This window comes from Onychostoma macrolepis, chromosome 10, assembly GCF_012432095.1.
Source record: "Onychostoma macrolepis isolate SWU-2019 chromosome 10, ASM1243209v1, whole genome shotgun sequence".
Classification (NCBI taxonomy): Eukaryota; Metazoa; Chordata; class Actinopteri; order Cypriniformes; family Cyprinidae; genus Onychostoma; species Onychostoma macrolepis.
The window spans coordinates 25,005,439-25,024,633 of record NC_081164.1 but is presented as its reverse complement, the minus strand read 5'-3'; the positions used below and the strand labels follow the sequence as shown (position 1 = coordinate 25,024,633).

At 37.9% G+C, this 19,195-nt stretch overlaps 3 protein-coding genes across 5 annotated transcripts; 1 reads left to right on the top strand and 2 right to left on the bottom strand.

The window, feature by feature from the left end:
* Window positions 1-355: 355 nt before the first annotated feature.
* On the bottom strand, window positions 356-7,984 carry LOC131548375 (zinc metalloproteinase nas-13-like). 2 transcript variants are annotated; one of them, XR_009273137.1, is made up of 10 exons: window positions 7,838-7,984; window positions 7,587-7,649; window positions 7,459-7,505; window positions 6,591-6,672; window positions 6,291-6,405; window positions 5,971-6,143; window positions 5,503-5,584; window positions 1,516-1,637; window positions 1,211-1,361; window positions 356-849 (listed from the first exon to the last, which is right to left on the bottom strand). XR_009273137.1 is itself a non-coding variant. In XM_058789628.1 (9 exons), the coding sequence occupies exons 1-9, from the start codon at window positions 7,875-7,877 to the stop codon at window positions 836-838; spliced, it is 738 nt and encodes a 245-aa protein (XP_058645611.1). In that variant the 5' UTR covers window positions 7,878-7,984; the 3' UTR covers window positions 358-835. The 2 variants fall into 2 exon arrangements, 1 of the variants encoding a protein (XP_058645611.1); XM_058789628.1 differs by lacking the exon at window positions 1,211-1,361 and having other exon boundaries at window positions 358-849.
* Window positions 7,985-11,217: 3,233 nt separating this feature from the next.
* On the bottom strand, window positions 11,218-15,018 carry LOC131547730 (low choriolytic enzyme-like). The gene is made up of 9 exons (XM_058788348.1): window positions 14,875-15,018; window positions 14,623-14,685; window positions 14,495-14,541; window positions 13,500-13,581; window positions 13,196-13,310; window positions 12,890-13,062; window positions 12,218-12,299; window positions 11,987-12,108; window positions 11,218-11,349 (listed from the first exon to the last, which is right to left on the bottom strand). The coding sequence occupies exons 1-9, from the start codon at window positions 14,912-14,914 to the stop codon at window positions 11,336-11,338; spliced, it is 738 nt and encodes a 245-aa protein (XP_058644331.1). The 5' UTR covers window positions 14,915-15,018; the 3' UTR covers window positions 11,218-11,335.
* Window positions 15,019-15,043: 25 nt separating this feature from the next.
* zcchc9 (zinc finger, CCHC domain containing 9) lies at window positions 15,044-18,453 on the top strand. Of its 2 annotated transcripts, XR_009272993.1 has the most exons (7): window positions 15,044-15,195; window positions 15,790-16,130; window positions 16,916-17,066; window positions 17,141-17,233; window positions 17,309-17,377; window positions 17,479-17,837; window positions 18,281-18,453. XR_009272993.1 is itself a non-coding variant. In XM_058788347.1 (6 exons), the coding sequence occupies exons 2-6, from the start codon at window positions 15,798-15,800 to the stop codon at window positions 17,589-17,591; spliced, it is 759 nt and encodes a 252-aa protein (XP_058644330.1). In that variant the 5' UTR covers window positions 15,044-15,195; window positions 15,790-15,797; the 3' UTR covers window positions 17,592-18,453. The 2 variants fall into 2 exon arrangements, 1 of the variants encoding a protein (XP_058644330.1); XM_058788347.1 differs by having other exon boundaries at window positions 17,479-18,453.
* Window positions 18,454-19,195: the final 742 nt, after the last annotated feature.

Genomic DNA, 19,195 nt, shown 5'->3' with positions numbered 1-19,195 from the left:
GATTAAGTCGTTCAAACAGCCAGTCACGTTTTTTTTATATATAAAAGTATTGATATTTTATACTTGATATTTTAAGAATATCAAGTGTTAAATACATCCGGCTAGCCGATGTTCAAATTAAAAAAAAAAAAAAAGAGAACAAAAACTGAGCAGAATGCAAAAACGCGTTGTGTATGAAAGAATCATTTGTGTAACGTGTAGGCCTGCTAGTTATTTGTGCAACATTATTCCTCCTGCTCTTCTTTAGTTTATTTTAGGCTATATTTACACAAATTTAAAGATACTTACAGAAGTTTTCCATTCCCCATAATGGAGTACCAAGCCCTGTCGAACTTGTAAGTGCAAAAGGTCTGAAGAATTAAACTAAAAACCTTACACCCATACTTTATTTAAAAGGCCACAATTAAGAGGTAGTGAAGCATACAATATATAATAATGAATACAATAAAACTATATCAGATGAACTGAAACAGATTCAGCTCTTCAAACAGGAAAATGGATTGTGATTAGCAAGCATGCTGGTGAAATCAAACACAAATTCATTTAAGAATCCAAAAGAAAAACACTACGCTGCAATATGCTATAAAATTGACCTTCATGAGATGGTCCTGCATGTTCATTTGTGCCTCTTACCCCTTTTTAGCAACACAGACTCCACTCACATCATCTACCTAAAAAAAACACACAGTGACTACCACCTACTGGACAAAACATAAAAATGACAAATACAAGTATTGTGGACATATGCATTTAGATTGTGAAAACTTTATTTGTCCTCCCAGATTCAAAATTCCTCTGTCATCAACACGTAGCCATTCAAGATTTAGGTTGATCCTTATTGAGTCTTGCCTGAAATGAAGAAAGCAGAAGTCAGAGTCATAGAACAATGTCAAGGCAAAGATAAAAATCAATAAATAAGTGCATCAGGGCCTGCATTCACAAAACATCTTAAGGCGAAAAGTAGCTCATAACTCACCAATTTAGGAGAAAATCTTTAAAATAATGGGCGTGTCAATCCTACATTTAGGACTCCTATTTCACAGTGTTTTAGTGCTAAAACTAGCTCCTAAATCTGTGAAACGTTAGGAGTAGTGAAGAGGACTCCTAAGACCAAGCCACAAACCTAAAATGGCTGTTGCTGGCAATCTTCCTCAGAATATAAACATTTTAGAAACATTTGACGATAATAAGCTTTTAAAAAAGGCATCACCTTTGGTTTTGGAGGTTATCGCAACTCCAAATTTTCCTCGTTTTCATTAATCAGCTGGGCAAGAGGTAACATGTTCTTGCATCCAGTTTGCTTTTCTTTTACGTTTGCACGTCTTACTATCATCCATGATTATTCTACTCTGTCTTGGATCCTGGATGAGGGAGTACATTTTCAGCATTTTTGGGTGAACTATTGCTTTAAGTTTTGCGTCAGTTAACCTTTCATTTCAAGTAACAAATCTATTTGAATTTTTTTAACTTGAGTTAACTAGAATATCCCTGGTATTATAAATAAACATGATGTACCACAGTTGTACAGCTTCCTGATCCTTTGCACATCCAGATCAGACAAGTAACTCCTCTGGCCGATCGTTACGCCGCTCTTTTTGGGCTCAATTGTGGGCTTTCCATTGCGAGAGAAATAATTGCTGCAAAACAGAATGAAATCAGGACTAATTAAATAAATGCTCGGCCAGCTAAAAGCACATCATGCACCCAGACAAACGAGAGTTACGGATGTAACGGTGGTTCTATGAGTTCTGGATGACCGCCAGAGGCAGTGCTTCACACTGAATGTTATCTCATCGCAGATGCACAGGTCGAGTCTAATACAAACAAAGTCCCTCGTGACCAGGATGACTCGGGGGTCCTCCCCTATTTAACCCCGTGACTTCCTGCAGGCTGTCCCTACGGAATCTACGGGCACCTCTAAGAAATTGAGTAACCAAGGCATGAGATCCCAATGGCGGACCAGCTATTTGTACATGATGTGCTGAAATTGCAGCCACATAGACTCTTAAGGTAGAAGCTGCCCGATTCTCTTCCAGCAAAGATCGCAAAAAACGTAACACCAAGGGGACAGGACATACCTCTGGGGACACTCTTTGCTCCTTACACCAATCAGTGAAGAACTTCCACCTACAGTATAAGCATAAGCACTCCTGGTGGAAGGTGCGCTAGAGTTCATTATGGTGTTCTGTAAGAAGCCAGTCGTCCAGGTATGGAAGTACCTGAAGCTCTTTGGCCTGTAGTGGAGGCAACGCCACTGGCATACACCTGGTGAAGACTCGTGGGGATAGAAAAAGACAGAATGGAAGCACTTGGATAGACTTGATCCTGGAATGCAAAGCGGAGGAATTGCCTGTGCGGTGGAGTAATTGGAACATGGAAGCAAGCATCCTTTAAGTCTATTGTGGTGAACCAGTGCTGTTGCCTGACCGCCTGGAGAACGTCGGTCACACGCAACATGCGAAATGGTAATCTCTTCAGAAACTTGTTGAGGGAGCGAAGGTCAAGTATAGGCCTTACCCTGCCATCCTTTTGTGGAATTATGAAGTATATGGAGTAGAACCCACCGAGCCGTTCTGACCACTTTACTGGTTCGATGGCACCCTTCTCTAGGAGTTGTTTTATTTCTTGCCTTAAGGAATTTGCCTTGTTGGAATCTGAAACTGTGGTCATCTTGACCCCATTGAAAGTGGGAGGCTGCCGTCGGAACTGCAGCTTGTACCCTTGAGTTAAAGTTGCTATAACCCATGAGTCTGAGGTTGTTGTTCCCTAGTAACTTAGCTGCTGATGAGAAAAACGTCCGACGGCCGGCCACAGACCTTCAGGTCCTGCGTCCCTGGCCTTTTGCATTCCTGGGGGGCTGCTGGGCAGGCGCTCCGTCCTTTGGGGCCTGAACAGATCGTTCTACTCTATGGAGACTGCTCCAAATGCTGAGGCTGGCTCCTACGAATATCAGCTGGGCCTGTTGAAAACTGAGAGCGTGGCATTTCACGCCCCATAGGGGGCTGTCTGTACTGTAAGCGAGATTGTGGAACTCTCCTCAGGTCCGCAAACTGCTGTCTGGTCTGATTCGCCTGGACACTGCGCTCTAGTGTCTGTTGTGCAGCTGGGCCAAAGAACTGTCCGGGGACTACCAGATGGTCCCTCAGCGTTTTCCTACAGGCCTCAGACGGGGGTGATTGTGCGAGCCAGACTTGTTGGCGTGCCTGTGTGAGCGTTGACATAAACCTGCCCAACTCTCGTTATGAATGCTATTGACTAATGTAGCATCACTCAAGTCCTGGGTTGGTGTATCGCTCCCTGAAGACTGAAGAGACTGGGACAATGCCAACATAAGATGGGAGAGAGAATTGCTAATGCGACCAATACAGCCCGAAAAGCTCGTTTCACCACTTCCTGCGCTGACTGTGGACCCTCTGCAGATCCCCAACCAGTATCCTGGGATTCATCGTAAGAGACCTGGGACTGAATCTCCGATATAACCTCCCTTTCTTCCCCGTCATAGAACGGAGTGTGAGAAGCAGTCATCGACATGACCTCCTCCTCTGACTCCAAAGTGGGGGATTCAACTGAAGAAATTAGTTTCTCGCCCGTTTGCAAATTTATAAGCAAGGCTTTAATCTGAGAAAACTCAGCGGTTAACAAATCCACCTTCTTAGCTAAGGGGTCTTCCTTAGATCGTTTACCAGCCGAAGCACTCGTTGCTACGGTATGTTTAAGTTTAGTTGCAGATTTACGTGGTCGTGTTGGTAGCGACTCACCCAAGAGTCCATCCACCATAGCTATCCTTGAAGTCTTCCTCTCCCAAGACATAACTCTGCAGTTCATGCAGGCATCCTCTGTGAGGCCTTGTTTCAGGTGTTCCAAGCCTAAACAGGAAGGGCAACAGTCGTGCCCATCCTCCTTTTGCAGAGTGGCCATGCACAATGTGCAAGCATGGGATACTTTTTCCATCTTAGCCCAGATGAAGTTTCTGTAAGCCGAGCGAAAACACTCTGACCGACTCCAGATATAGAGAGAGAGAGATATATACATCTATCCTTTATGTACACTATAATATACGCGTCACGTACCCAGTAGTATCAACTATTAGCTGCTAGATACACACGGATACCGCACGTAACAGAGCGCACCCACTCTTAATGCATCTCAGAATTCCTTTCTTTATCCCCAAGGGGCAATTCCTTTTTGTTACACCATACACGATTCCCAACCAAAAAGAGAAAGATAGCATATAAAAAAATATTAAGATATAATAAATATCCAAGTAAACATCTAAAACTACACCATTCCTCCAAAAGAAACATTTACCACTGTATACACCTTTACATAGTAAAGGGCATAGTATACAAAAGCAAATATGTATTACCCATGTACAATGTTTGTGTAACTGTTACAGTTCAGAGTTCAATAGCGACAGGCAGGAATGGTTTCCGGTGTCTCGCAGTAGTGCAGTGTGGGAGTAAAAATCTGTTACTAAACGAGCTCTTGTAGCTGGTCAGCACATTGTAGAGTGGGTGAGAGGGAAAGTCCCGTATAGTCTTTATTTTGGACAACATCCTCCTCTCAGACACCTCTATCAGAGAGTCCAGTTCCTCTCCCACAACATGTCCTGCCTTCTTAATGATTCTGTTTAGTCTGTTAATGTCCCTCACCCTTAAACTGCTGCCCGAACAGACAGCAGCATACATGGCACTGGCCACCACAGACTCATAGAACATTCTCAGCATCGTCCTACAGATGTTGAAGGACCTCAGTTGCCTCAAAAAAGGCGACTCTGGCCCTTCCTGTAGACAGTGTCCACGTTCTTGCACCAGTTCAGTTTGTGATCCAGGTACACCCCTAAGTACTTGTACTCCTCCACCACCTCCACACTGACCCCTTTGATACTGGTAGGCTCCAGTGACCCCTTCAACCTCCTCAGATCCACCACCAGTTCCTTTGTCTTTGTCACATTGAGTTGTAGGTGGTTACTCTCGCTCCAAGTGACAAAGTTATCCACCACAGCCCTATACTCACTCTCATCATCTCGTACAGCTGTGAGATACTACAATACTATCCGGCAGCGCCACCGAGTGAAAGCACTATCTAGCTACCAAACAATGCAGGGGAACGAAAACAAACCCGGAGCATAAATGTAACAACTCGCCACACTGTATCCTATGAATTCAACTGAATCCAATGCAGCCTCTGGAGGACGCGCAGTCGTGAAACACCAACAGCCGATTTGCTGCGAAGCTGAAAAACTGATTCCAAGTGTCTTCCTTTAATATTCTCCGACCTGTAATACATGCACGCGAGAAGATTATAGGGACAGTCTGCAGGAAGTCACGGGGTTAAATAGGGGAGGACCCCCCCGAGTCATCCTGGTCACGAGGGACTTTGTTTGTATTAGACTCGACCTGTGCATCGGTGATGAGATAACATTCAGTGTGAAGCACTGCCTCTGGCGGTCAGTAAGAGCGAAATAGAACTATTTTGAGATGTTTTCACTGCAACTCTTACGTTCCATAATGCATGATGGAGTCCAGGTCATACTTCAGACCGAGGGTTTTCCCCCTTCTCTTCAAAAAATTGTCCTCTTTCCCTGTATAATAAAAACATATTTGATACTTTAAGGCCTCTGAATTATCAACATGATCAAAGCTTTGCTGGAAAACCTGTTGCACTCGATCTACAATCAGGTTTTAGTTCCGCTCTCAATCACTGCATTTCATTGTTTTCCACTCCACAATAAAACAAGGCATTTTTCTGACTATTACAGTACTTCACATGTCAGGCTAAACAGAGTTAAAAGAAACCTAAACTAAACTTTGATTTATTGTAAATGGTAAAATGTTGCAAAGTTCAACAGTATGATCCCAGACTAAACTGAACTTCTGTATCCTGAAACTTCTACTCCAAATTATGACAGGAATTCGATTAGCAATATTTAAGTTGCATTGAAATAATGTAGTAGTATGCATACTGTACCAGAGGCAATGTTTTCATTAAGTATAGTCACATGATCACCACGGTCATTTCGGGAATGCTCGTGTTGAAAACCGAGGGAGTGAAGGATCTCGTGGCAGATGTTCCCAGGTTTACATTTTGGCCCAACCAGAAGAGGTTGCTCACCCCCTATACATCCAACATAAGATGCACACCTTTAGGAAACAACAAACTAGATCAGATATTCAGTGATGACACCAGGTTGGACTTTTTCCAAGTCTGAAATATACTGGAAAAGTGTCCTGACAAAGACATCAAATTACACTCCATATAAGTTTTTTTTCGTCAAATCTGTGACTCACCCTTTTCCGTACTCAAAGTGCAAATAGTCCGTTTCATCAGCACGTGGATGGAATCTGACACATGTCTTCTTGGAAATCATATTTAAGGCATTAAGAATGTCTTCAGTCCTGGCCTCTGAAGACCGCAAACATATTCAGAGAAATAATGTTTGTTTCTGTATATCACTGCATCTTCACCTGATATTACTTAAACAACATACAGATCTAATTATTGAAAATGTGACTGTATACCACTACAGGACACTAAAGTATTAGAGCAATATCTGCAGAAAACACCATCAAACATGCAGAAAAACTCGCCAAGATCAATATTAATTTCATAAGGCACTGATAAACGTCCATCCACCATGGCCCACAGCTGACTCACTGCGTTCCGGTCAGTCTAAAGAAACACAGAGACAGCTGTTTTTGTATCACGAGTGTTCCGAAATGTTGCTTAAATATGCAAATGAGACACTACTGGATATTAAATAAGCACTGGTTTCATTTCGTTGAAATACTCGTTAAAATATTTTATAGAGTATTATCTCTTTTGATCACTCCATAAATCAGAGAAAATAATAATAATAGGCCTATAATATAAATGTTATTAAGTTGTACTTAAAGGGATAGCTCATCCAAAAAAGAAAAATCTGTCATCATTTACCCACTTCCATGGCATTTTATTTTTTTCCCCATACTATGGAAATCAATGGCTACGGTCAATGTTACCAACATTCTTCCAAATATCTGCTTTCATGCTCAACAGAAGAAAGAAACTCCTACAGGATTGGAACAGGGTGAGCAAATGATGAGAAGAGAATTTTCATTTTTAGGTGAACTGTGTGTGATATATATGATATTAGGTGAACTAATATCTCTTTAAGTGGATATTTTTGGTTCAGTTAAGAGAAAACTAATTTTGAGAAACTGTCTTTAAAAGATACATATTGTAATTGAAATCTACAGACACAAACAGATAACGTGTAATAAAATAAACACTTATTACAGTCCCCCCGTCTTCTGAAAGAAAACTTATTATGGGAAGTAAAACAGCTAAAAATTGACAAGTGCATGAAGGGAAGGAAAAAAGTAGTATCTTGCCTTAAATGACAACTAGCTCTAGAGTCTATCGTGAATATAAATATATAAATTATGAATTATAAAACATAAATTTATTTGGGCTTACTGGCAGTAAGATATCCCCCTCCTGTACAGCATAATCTGCCTCAAAATCTGTTAAAGACATTGATAAAGACATTAAATCAGGTCTAAAGGCTCTAATCGGTCGTGCTGCTGTGTGTACAGATGTCTTACCAAGCTGCGTTTCACTCGTCTGTATCAGATGAGGTGGTCCTGTCTTCAGTGAGTTAATATATCCTGTGGATAAAAGACATCACGTCATTTACTTACGTTTAGTTTGTTAAAAAAGCAGCACAGTTTTCCTTCAGTGGCCTTCGGTGTAACCAGAACAGCTTTATCTTAATCCACATGCTAGATCCATGAATGTAAATCAGAATATAATTAATATCTGATTTACTTGTGACAGATTTGTGTGATCAGAGTACCTTCAGAAAGACATGCAACCAGTAAAATGAGCCACAGCATTTTAAACAGTTGCCAACTTGTGGAAAGAAAAACAGCATTAAACGACTAGACAAACTTGTCCTTTTAAACACGCCCTGGGTTTGCTTCTTATTTGTCCACCTGGGGCTCTTAATTGACAATTAGTTCTGTGAACTTCAACGAGGGCCCGTTTACAACAAGTACTGCTCACTGCAGAGCCTCCAGCTCCACCTCTGTGTGAACTAATGGGTGGAGTTATGTTTAGCGATCGGGTAAGGGGTAGGGTTAGGGTGTGGTTAGGTGTCTATATCCACCCATTACCTCCAGCGAGGGGGAGCTAGAGCTCCAACTCCTCCCATATGGCTCTGCAGCGAACACCCTCGTTTACAGTAGTTTCGTTCCGGACGGTTTTATTGGTGGGACACAGAAAAACACACGTGAACTGTTTTGTTGTTGACAGCTGATAGCTGAAGATAATATTTTGTGGTGAGCGTCTAAAATTAATTATTGTATTGTATTTTTTATTACAAGAGATAGATTTCCTCCAGCCAGGAATGTTTTATAGAGCTTAATTTTCCAGATGTTCACCTATTTTGAAATAACGTAATGGTAAAGTGATTTATATTTAGTTTTGTTTCTTATAAAGTTAATTTATAAAAATGTTTGGAGCACTTTTTGTTCTTTAAATGTACGTTTTTTAACTTACGTTAAACGTTTAAGTTCTCTCAAAGTTTGATTTTTTACAGCACTGTAAAAAATAAAAAGTTGAGCAAACTTAAGTTCTCAACTTCTTGTTTCAAGTTTATACAACAAAATGTTGGGAAAACTCAAATTTCCTAAAAAATAAGTTGAGAAAACTCACAAATCAGCTGAAGCTGGTTGCTTTAAACTATTAAGTTTGCTCAACTTTTTATTTTTATTTTTTTTTTTTACAGTGTGGGCTATTTGTACTGCATGTAAACACAATCTTGGCACAGCGGCCCCTCCAAAAAAAAAATTAAATACAAAAAAAATAGTAAGGAGATATTTGAATTATTTGTTAATAAACTAGTGTTTTCTGAGTCAGTGTCACAAAGATGAAGTTGACTATCTCACCATCTCCTCACTGGACGCACCTTTAGAGAGAAATCTTTTACGGATTACATAATGAAAGATTTTTTGTTTACGATTTGAATTATTTCGTTTTAATACGAATTGAAAGCATTCTTATAGATATATATATATATCATGTCTGTGAGGCATGTATTCGCTGAGTTTCAGTTCATCGTTGTGAAGCCTCCTGTGCTCATGACCCAGACGACAGAAAGGGCATCCTGTTTGTTTTCCTTATTTTAAAAAATCACAACGTTTTGTTGATACTGTGAGTGCACACAAATAAATTCCAAATGATGTATTACTCTTACCTTTACGAGTTTCCACTCATATTAAGAAAAGAAAATATGCCGCGCTGGTGCCTCCATGTCCTGCAGAGCGTGCTTCAGCCTCCACTCTCCGCACAAATGACTGGATATGCATCTTAGAGCGCACATTTATCAAGGTTAAATTTTTGAATTAATATTGTGAAATGCACAAAGTGTTTTATATCTATAAGTTTTATTTTAGGCAAGTCGTAATGATTTGAGAAAGCTAAATTGATCAAACATTTGCTCAACTCACTGCCGCTGGCCACTTGGTCGTTACTTTTATATAAAAAAAATAAAATAAAAAAAACTTGAATTTAACAAACCTAAAATGTTCCAAACATATTTCTAAATTAACTTAAAGAAACGAAAAGAAATATAACCACTTTGCCAATGAAAAAACAACAACTAGTATAATGGCTGCAATAGCTAATGGGAAAGAAAGAGAGAGAAAAGGGCCGGGCCCGTGCAGGGCTCTATTAGTTTCCTCATTTCAATTAAAAATCCCCCCTCGGATCGGCGGGCCTCCAATCAGCCCGGGCCCGTATGCGCCTGCACACCCAGACGTTACGCCCCTGATCTGTGGGTTTGTGTGTGTTCGAGCAGCTCTGAAATTGTCAAGATGCGCGCCTCACTGTGTCTCCCGCTATGACGTCACGCAGAGAATCACTCCTTCTCAGGGTTACCAGCCAGTTGTGAAATTTATAAACCGTTTTATTATTATTATTTATAGTTTTAAGTGGCTCAAACGGAAGCAAAAGAGGAAAGCAAAAACCGAGCAGAATGCAAAAACACGTTATTTGTGAAAGAATCATTAGACTTGTACTAGTTATTTGTGCAACATTATTCCTCCTGCTCTTTAGTTTATATTTATGTAAATTTAAAGATACTTACAGAAGATTTCCGTTCCCCATAATGGAGTACCAATCCCTGTGGAACTTGTAAGTGCAAAAGAGGTCTGGCAAATTAAACTAAAAATTTACCTTGTATTATATTATAAAACAGTATGCAATAGAGTGTAAATCATTTGAATTCAAATTATTAAATGGATGCCACCATATTGGTACACTGTAAAAACAATATATATATATTTTTTTTAAAGTTCAGCAAACTTAAGTTTAAGGCACCCAGCTTCAGCAGATTTGAGTTCTTGCAACTTCTTGTTTTACGTTTATACAACAAAAAGTTGAAAGAACTCAATCTCCTACAAAGATAAATTGAGAAAACTCAAATCTGCTGAAGCTGCTTGCCTTAAACTTAAGTTTGCCCTTTTTTTTTTTTATTCTTTTTTTTTTTTAAACAATACTGTACAATAAAGCCCTCCCTACACCTACCCTAACCAATATTTTATTTTTAACTTTAGTCATTTCCTTAATTTTTATTGAAAATTAATGCCTTTATGATGTGATATGAGATTTAAAAAAAAAAAAAAAAAAAAGGCAAAAGTTGGGGAACCCAGGTCGATCACGTTAATAAGACCACAGCACGTGCTTTACCATCTGCGCCAGTGGAGCTGAGGTTTCATAACCGTTTTTATAATGTATCCCAATCACAAGTTGGTGGGCGGAGTTAGTGTAAATAGCCTCTGCCAACAAGGCGGGCTATTTGCACCAAGTGTAAATACACACTCCATTATTTAAAAGCCCACAATTAAAGGTAATGAAGCATACAGTTGACTAGAATTACTACACATATTAAGGCTGCATTTATAAAATACGATATCAGATGAACTGAAACGGATTCAGCTCTCAAAACAAGGAAAATGGATTGTGATTAGCAAGCATGCTGGTGAAAAATCAAACTCAAATTCATTTAAGAATCCAAAAGAAAAACACTACGCTGCAATATGCTATAAAATTGACCTTCATGAGATGGTCCTGTATGTTCATTTGTGCCTCGTACCCCTTTTTGGCAACACAGACTCCACTCACATCATCTACCTAAAAACACACAGTGACTACCACCTACTGGACAAAACAAAAATGACAATAAAAACAAGAATTGTGGACATATGCATTTAGATTGTGAAAACTTTATTTGTCCTCCCAGATTAAAAACTCCTGTCATCAACACGTAGCCATTCAAGATTTTGCTTGATCCTTATTGCGTCTCGTCTGAAATGAAGCAGATTCATTCAGGAAGAGCAGCTGCAACTCTCAAATGTCAAAGTCACAGAACAATGGCAAGGCAAAGATAAAATCAATAAATAAGTGCATCGGGTCTTTTAGAGATACTGCTATTGATTCAGTTCACTTTCTCTCCTCAGCTATCAGAACGACAGCAGGTCAATTCTTGGTCTGTATTTGGCTTTCCATTTTTATACTGCAAATCCTGAGATTTTGTAATTTTCAGTCATCTCAACTTCATACATTCCTAGGCATATGGTAGTGTTATCTTAGCATTGAGAGCCTATTATAGATTTTATTAACATTCTGAATTAGTATTTTATATTTTCCCCCCCTTTTCATTTGAAATGTTTTATCAAGCTGTTTGGACTCATTCTGACGGCACCCATTCACTGCAGAGGATCCACTGGTGAGCAAGTGATGTAGTGCTAAATTCCTCCAAATCATCTACATCTTGGATGGGCGAGTACATTTTCAGCAAATTCTCAGTTTTGGGTGAACTATTGCTTTAAGTTTATATTTTGCATCAGTTAACCTTTCATTTCAAGTAACAAATCTATTTGATGTTTTTAATTTGAGTTAACTACAATATCCCTGGACTGATAAATGAACACATATGACGTACCACAGTTGTACAGCTTCCTGATCCTTTGCACATCCAGATCAGACAAGCGACTCCTCTGGCCGATCGTTACGCCGCTCTCTTTGGGCTCAATTGTGGGCTTTCCATTGCGAGAGAAATAATTGCTGCAAAACAGAATGAAATCAGGACTAATGAAATGCTCAGCCAGCTAAAAGCACATCATGCACCCAGACAAATTATTATTTCGGGATACATTTCGACTGCAACTCTTACTTTCCATAATGCATGATTGATTCCGGGTCATACTTCAGACCGAGGGTGTTCCCCTTTCTCTTCAAAAAATTGTTCTCTCTCCCTGTATAATAAAAACATATTTGATACTTTAAGGCCTCTGAATTATCACCATGATCAAAACTTTGCTGGAAAACCTGTTGCACTCAATCTACAAATCAGATTTTTGTTCATCTCTCAATGCATTTCATTGTTTTCCACTCCACAATAAAACTAGGCATTTTTCTGACCATTACAGTACTTCACATGCACAAAAAAAAAAAAAAAAAAAACAACGCTTCAACAGATTTTTGAGTTTGCTCAACTTATTTTTGTGGGAGATTCTCATTTTTGTTGTATAAACTTAAAACGACAAGTTGAGAAAACTTTTTTTTTTTTTAAATAACAGTGTGTCAGGCTAAACAGGGTTAAAGAAACCTAACCTAAACTTTGATTTATTGTAAATGGTAAAATGTTGCAAAGTGCAAGAGTATGATCCCAGACTAAACTTAAATATATATATATATATATATATATATATATATATATATATATATATATATATATATATACACACACACACACACTGAAACTACTACTCTAAATTAAGACAGGAATTCGATAAGCAATTTTTAAATTAAATGCTGAATTAATTTATTAGTATGCATACTGTACCAGAGGCAATGTTTTCATTAAGTATAGTGACATGATCACCACGGTCATTTCGGGAATGCTCGTGGTGAAAGCCGAGGGAGTGAAGGATCTCGTGGCAGATGTTCCCAGATTTACATTTTGTCCCAATCAGAAGAGGTTGCTCACCCCCTATACATCCAACATAAGATGCACACCTTTAGGAAACAACAAACTAGATCAGATATTCAGTGATGACACCAGACTGAAATATACTGGAAAAGTGTCCTGACAAAGACAGCAAATTACACTCCATATAAGTGAGTTTTTCTTCTCAAATCTGTGACTCACCCTTTTCCGTACTCAAAGTGCAAATAGTCCGTTTCATTATCATGTGGATGGAATCTGACACATGTCTTCTTGGAAATCATATTTAAGGCGTTAAGAATGTCTTCTGTCCTGTCCTCTGAAGGCCGCAAACACATACAGAAACAAACATTATTTTTCTGTACATCACTGCATCTTCACCTGATATTACTTAAACAACATGAACATACAGATCTAATTATTGAAAATGTGACTATACCACTAGAGGACACTAAAGTATTAGAGCAATATCTGCAGAAAACACCATCAAACATGCAGAACAACTCACTAAGAGTAATATTAATTTTATAAGGCACTGATAAACGTCCATCCACCATGGCCCACAGCTGACTCACTGCGTTCCGGTCAGTCTAAAGAAACACAGAGACAGCTGTTTTTGTATCACGAGTGTTCCGAAATGTTGCTTAAATATGCAAATGAGACACTACTGGATATTAAATAAGCACTGGTTTCATTTTGTTGAAATACTCGTTAATTTTATTTAAAAAAAAAAAAGAAGAGTATTCTCTCTTTTTATCACTCCATAAATCAAAGAAAATAATAATACAGTAGGCCTATATTATGTGTTTTTAAGTTCTACTTAAAGGGATAGCTCATCCAAAAAAGAAAATTCTGTCATTTACACTGTAAAAAGTGCTAAGTTGACTTAACTTAAAATTGAGGAAACCTGTTAAGTAAATAAAAAAAAAAAAAAAAAAATTATATTTATAAGTTATACTTTTTTTTTTAATTATCATTTACTTAAAACGGAAGGCAACGGGTTTCCTCAATTTTTTTTTTTTTTTTTTTTTTTTTTTTTTTAAGTCAAGTCAACTTAGCACTTTTTATGGTGCATCCACTTCCATGCTATTTTTTCCCCATACTATGGAAATCAATGGCTACCGTCAACGTTACCAACATTCTTCCAAATATCTGCTTTCATGCTCAACAGAAGAAAGGAACTCCTACAGGATTGGAACAACTTAAGGGTGAGCAAATGACAGAATTTTCATTTTTAGGTGAACTATCTCTTTAAGTGGATATTTTTGGTTCAGTCAAACTAATTTTGAGAAAATGTCTTTAAAAGATACATATTGTAATTGAAATCTACAGACACAAACAGATAAAGTGTAATAAAACAAACACTTAGTTTTTCCCCACAGGCTTCTGAAAGAATTATACATGCAAAACAGTCAAAAAAAAGAAATAAATTGTATGCATCTTGCCTTAAATGACAACTAGCCCTAGTCTTGATCATGAATATAAAGTGAGATTTGGGCTTACTGGCAGTAAGATATCCCCCTCCTGTACAGCATAATCTGCCTCAAAATCTGTTAAAGACATTGATAAAGACATTAAATCAGGTCTAAAGGCTCTAATCGGTCATGCTGCTGTGTGTACAGATGTCTTACCAAGCTGCGTTTCACTCGTCTGTATCAGATGAGGTGGTCCTGTCTTCAGTGAGTTAATATATCCTGTGGATAAAAGACATCACGTCATTTACTTACGTTTAGTTTGTTAAAAAAGCAGCACAGTTTTCCTTCAGTGGCCTTCGGTGTAACCAGAACAGCTTTATCTTAATCCACATGCTAGATCCATGAATGTAAACTCAGAATATAATTAATATCTGATTTACTTGTGACAGATTTGTGTGATCAGAGTACCTTCAGAAAGACATGCAACCAGTAAAATGAGCCACAGCATTTTAAACAGTTGCCAACTTGTGGAAAGAAAGACAGTATTAAACGACTAGACAAACTTGTCCTTTTAAACACGCCCTGGGTTTGCTTCTTATTTGTCCACCTGGGGCTCTTGATTGACAATTAGTTCTGTGAACTTCAACGAGGGCCCGTTTACAATAGCGGTAGGAACCAAAAACGCTCTTGATGTAGTTTCGTTCCGGACGGTTTTATTGGTGGGACACAGAAAAACACACGCGAGCTGTTTTGTTGTTGACAGCTGATAGCTGAAGATAATACTTTGTGGTGAGCGTCTAAAATTAATTATTGTATTGTATTTTTTATTACAAGAGATAGATTTTCACCAGTTTTATAGAACTTAATTTCCCGGATGTTCGCCTATTTTAAAATAACGGGGTAATTTTTCCAAAAAACCCTGTTTTTGATTATGATTTTTCGTTCTATATGCGAGGAAAACAAACTGAATTCATATACTACATCTGAAATATCCCTTATATAAAGACACGTATTCCTATAAAGTTACGTTTCTGTCAAATTACCGTAGTGTCGACATTGATTGTTGCTGTAAATCAGAATCGGTTTAAAGATGTGTAAGAGTTGTGTTCTTTCGATATATTACCAAATATGTTTTTTATGTTATGACAAGGACTTTGTATACCATGGTGCTGAATGTTTACCATATTCACCATGGTATTTCAAAGCATTTTAATGGTGAACAACATGGTATATTGCCATGGAACTTCTATAGTAACGTTACCATGATTCATTTTGAATATTGTTGTTAGTATATGGACTCTGGTATTAACATTATGGTTACAATTGTTTGTATAGTAAATATGTTATTCATCTGATCATGAACATATTCTCTTATTCTAACAGAACTCAAAATGACGAGGTGGGCCCGAGCGAACAATGTCCATAAACACAAAGCAGCAGACGCCACACCATGGAAGCAGCTGAAGGCGAGAGAGAAAGCTGGAGAAGCAAGCGCTGGTGGCCGACACCTCAAGCACGGACCAGGCGTAAAGAGACACAACCCCAAAAAGAAGAAACAGGAGCATCACAGTGACGACGTGAACGGGTTTCTGGAGTATTTAAAGCAGACCGGTCAGACGCCTGGAGACCAGGATCTGAGAGAAGAAGTAGCAACTGCACTGAAGAAAGACGAGAGACGAGAGAACAGACGGATAAAGAGACAAAACACCAAAAAGAACAATATGGTGAGGAGCAGGATGCATGTAACATGATTATTATGGGAGATTTTTTCCACCATGGAATAAAAAAAATGTAAACGGTAACCGATACAAGTCTTTTTTCCCCTCGCAGTTTTGAGTTTATATCTCTTTTTTTTTTTTCTCATTTTTCTCTCATAATTCTGAGAAAACTGTGATATATGGTGATATAAATGGGTTGTTGACTAATAAAAATTGGACTGTGACATAGCAAAAATGTAGGAAAAAAAACGTAACATACAAACAGCGTGAGAAAAATGTATTTTTTTTACACTTTTCCGTCACACCGATACGTCAACTACCCATATATATATATATATATATATGTTAACTTAAAATGACAAGATATAAACATGCAATTTTAATTAAAAAAAAATGTAGAATTGTGAGATATAAACTCAAAACGGCAAGATATAAAGAACTGTGAGATGTATATCAAAATTGAGTTAAACCGAGAATTGCAAGATATAAACTCAGAACACAGAATTGAATCTGTGCAAAACAGAATGAAAAACTCAGAATTGTGAGAGAAACTTGCAATTTTGAAAAAGTCAGCAATATAGACATATAGCTCCGTTCGAGTCCTGGCTCACAAACCTTTCCCAACCAATCACTTTCACTTTTTACTGTCCTGTCCTAATTTAAAAAAAAAAAAAGCCAAAATAATTGTGACACATAAATTAAGAATTGAATAAGCAGAAATTAACTTCCATGGATCATCAATAAGTCTAAATATGAAATATCTCGCTTATGTTCTCATATTTTCCATCTAGATCTGCTTCAACTGCCGGAAGCCTGGTCACGGTCTCGCTGACTGCCCAGAGGCGGATAAAGATGAAGAGATGGGCCGCGGGATCTGTTATCGGTGTGGTTCTACCGAACATGAGATCCACAGATGTCGTGCTAAAGTGGATCCTGCCATGGGTACGAGCTGAATGAGATGTTTGGATGCTCAAAATGAAAAAATCAAAAATCAAACCTGCTATGCTCTTTTCTAGGTAATTACCCATATGCCAAGTGTTTTATCTGTGGTCAGACTGGACATCTGTCCAAAGCCTGTCCTGATAACCCAAAGGGACTGTATTCTGCAGGTCAGTGATTTCCCTCTTTAAGCACTAAATATCTGTGTATTTTAACACTAATGTTGTGGAGTTTTCTTCCTGTAGGCGGTTGCTGTCGGGTTTGTGGTTCAGTGGAGCACTTTCAGAAAGATTGTCCTGAACACCAGAACTCAAGTGAGTCGCTCCTAATGTAACCACATCCACTGAAAATATGGTATCTTCTTCTTTAATTGGAAGTAGAAGCATGTAAATTAACTCAAACTTACTTTTGGCAGCTAATTCCATCACCCTCGGCCGGCTGTCCAATCGAATCAGCGCTGACCACGAGGACGTCCATGTGCCTGTGAAGAAAGCACAAGCCAAAAAAGACAAGGTGGTGGTGTTTTGATCCACAGCGGATTGAGGAGAAATATAGAAATGGACTATTTAACTGATTGTTGCAATTTAGATTTGGTTTCTGCAGTCATGAACTCACCAATGATTCACTGATAACCTCGGATGTTTGTAGACACAAACAGAAGTGTGAGACCATTTACTTGCTATTAAAGGTCCTCGTGATGAAGTTGCCTGAGACTTATGATCATCACATATGTGCCTGACTTGGAAATGTACATTTTAATTATGAATCATGTTCGTTCTCATTTATATGTGACCCTGGACCACAAAACCAGTCTTAAGTCGCTGGGGTGTATTTGTAGCAATAGCCAAAAATACATTGTATGGGTCAAAATTATCCATTTTTATTTTATGCCAAAAATCATTAGGATATTAATTAAAGATCATGTTCCATGAAGATATTTAGTGAATTTCCTACCATAAATATATTATAACATAAGTTTTGATTAGTAATATGCATTGCTAAGAACTTAATTTGAACAACTTTAAAGGTGATTTTCTCAATATTTAGATTTTTTTTGCACCCTCAGATTCCAGATTTTCAAATAGTTGTATCTCAGCCAAATATTGTCCGATCCTAACAAACCATACATCAATGGAAATCTTATTTATTCAACTTTCAGATGATGTATAAATCTCAATTTTGAAAAATTGACACTTATGACTGGTTTTGTGGTCCAGGGTCACATATGCTCAAGAAAGAAAAGAGAATTTGAAAAGCAGCATTTATTTACAAGACAGTTTATACTCCTTTTTTAAAAGAGTGTTATATAGTGTGTTTTCTGTATTAGCCACATTGCTTTTGACCGTCTAGTGGTAAAAAAATAAAGCTGCATGCGTAGTGCAGAAAAACATTTTTTGGTTGTGCTTTGCTGCTGCTAGTCCGCTCTGAGAAATGTGGTTCGCGGAAGAGGTTTAGAAATGGATAGAGGATGTCTTAAAAAGAGCGGAAGAACAAATAAATACTTTTTATAGTAATGAATACCTATTACAGGTTTATCAAACTGAATTTGGGTTTTTGAACTTTCTTATCAATACCATTTTTTGTTTTTTAATCAAAAAGTCATATTTTAGTATTACCTATAAACCGGTTTATAAAGCATTGACTCTGCAGTATAATACAGAACTAAGGATGCACAATTGTAATCCATATCACAATTAATTATTTCTCTTGATATTGCAATAGTAATTCATTTTAATTTGACATCAAACTACAACTGCATGTCATTTTCTTCATGTAGTTACATATCCAAAGTAATCTGAAGACTATTCTTGAATTTTTTGATTTTTGTAAATCTTTTTTTATTGACAGAAATAATCAAGTTGAGCAGGAGAGTGATGTTTTTATTCAGTTTCAGATGGTATAGTTGGTACAGTACTTTCCAGGTTGAATAGTCATTTTCATGAACGAGGAATCCTGCACATTTAACTTCACTCCGAAGCATTTTTATGGATTACAGACTTGTATTTTGCAAGAAGCAACAGTTAAAAGTTAACTGTGATTGTGTTGGCTGTGGTGCATTTAATGTGATAAATGGTTTCCTCCTCATCTGCTTTCTCGACCTCTTCACAGCTCCTGCAGGACATATGGAAGAT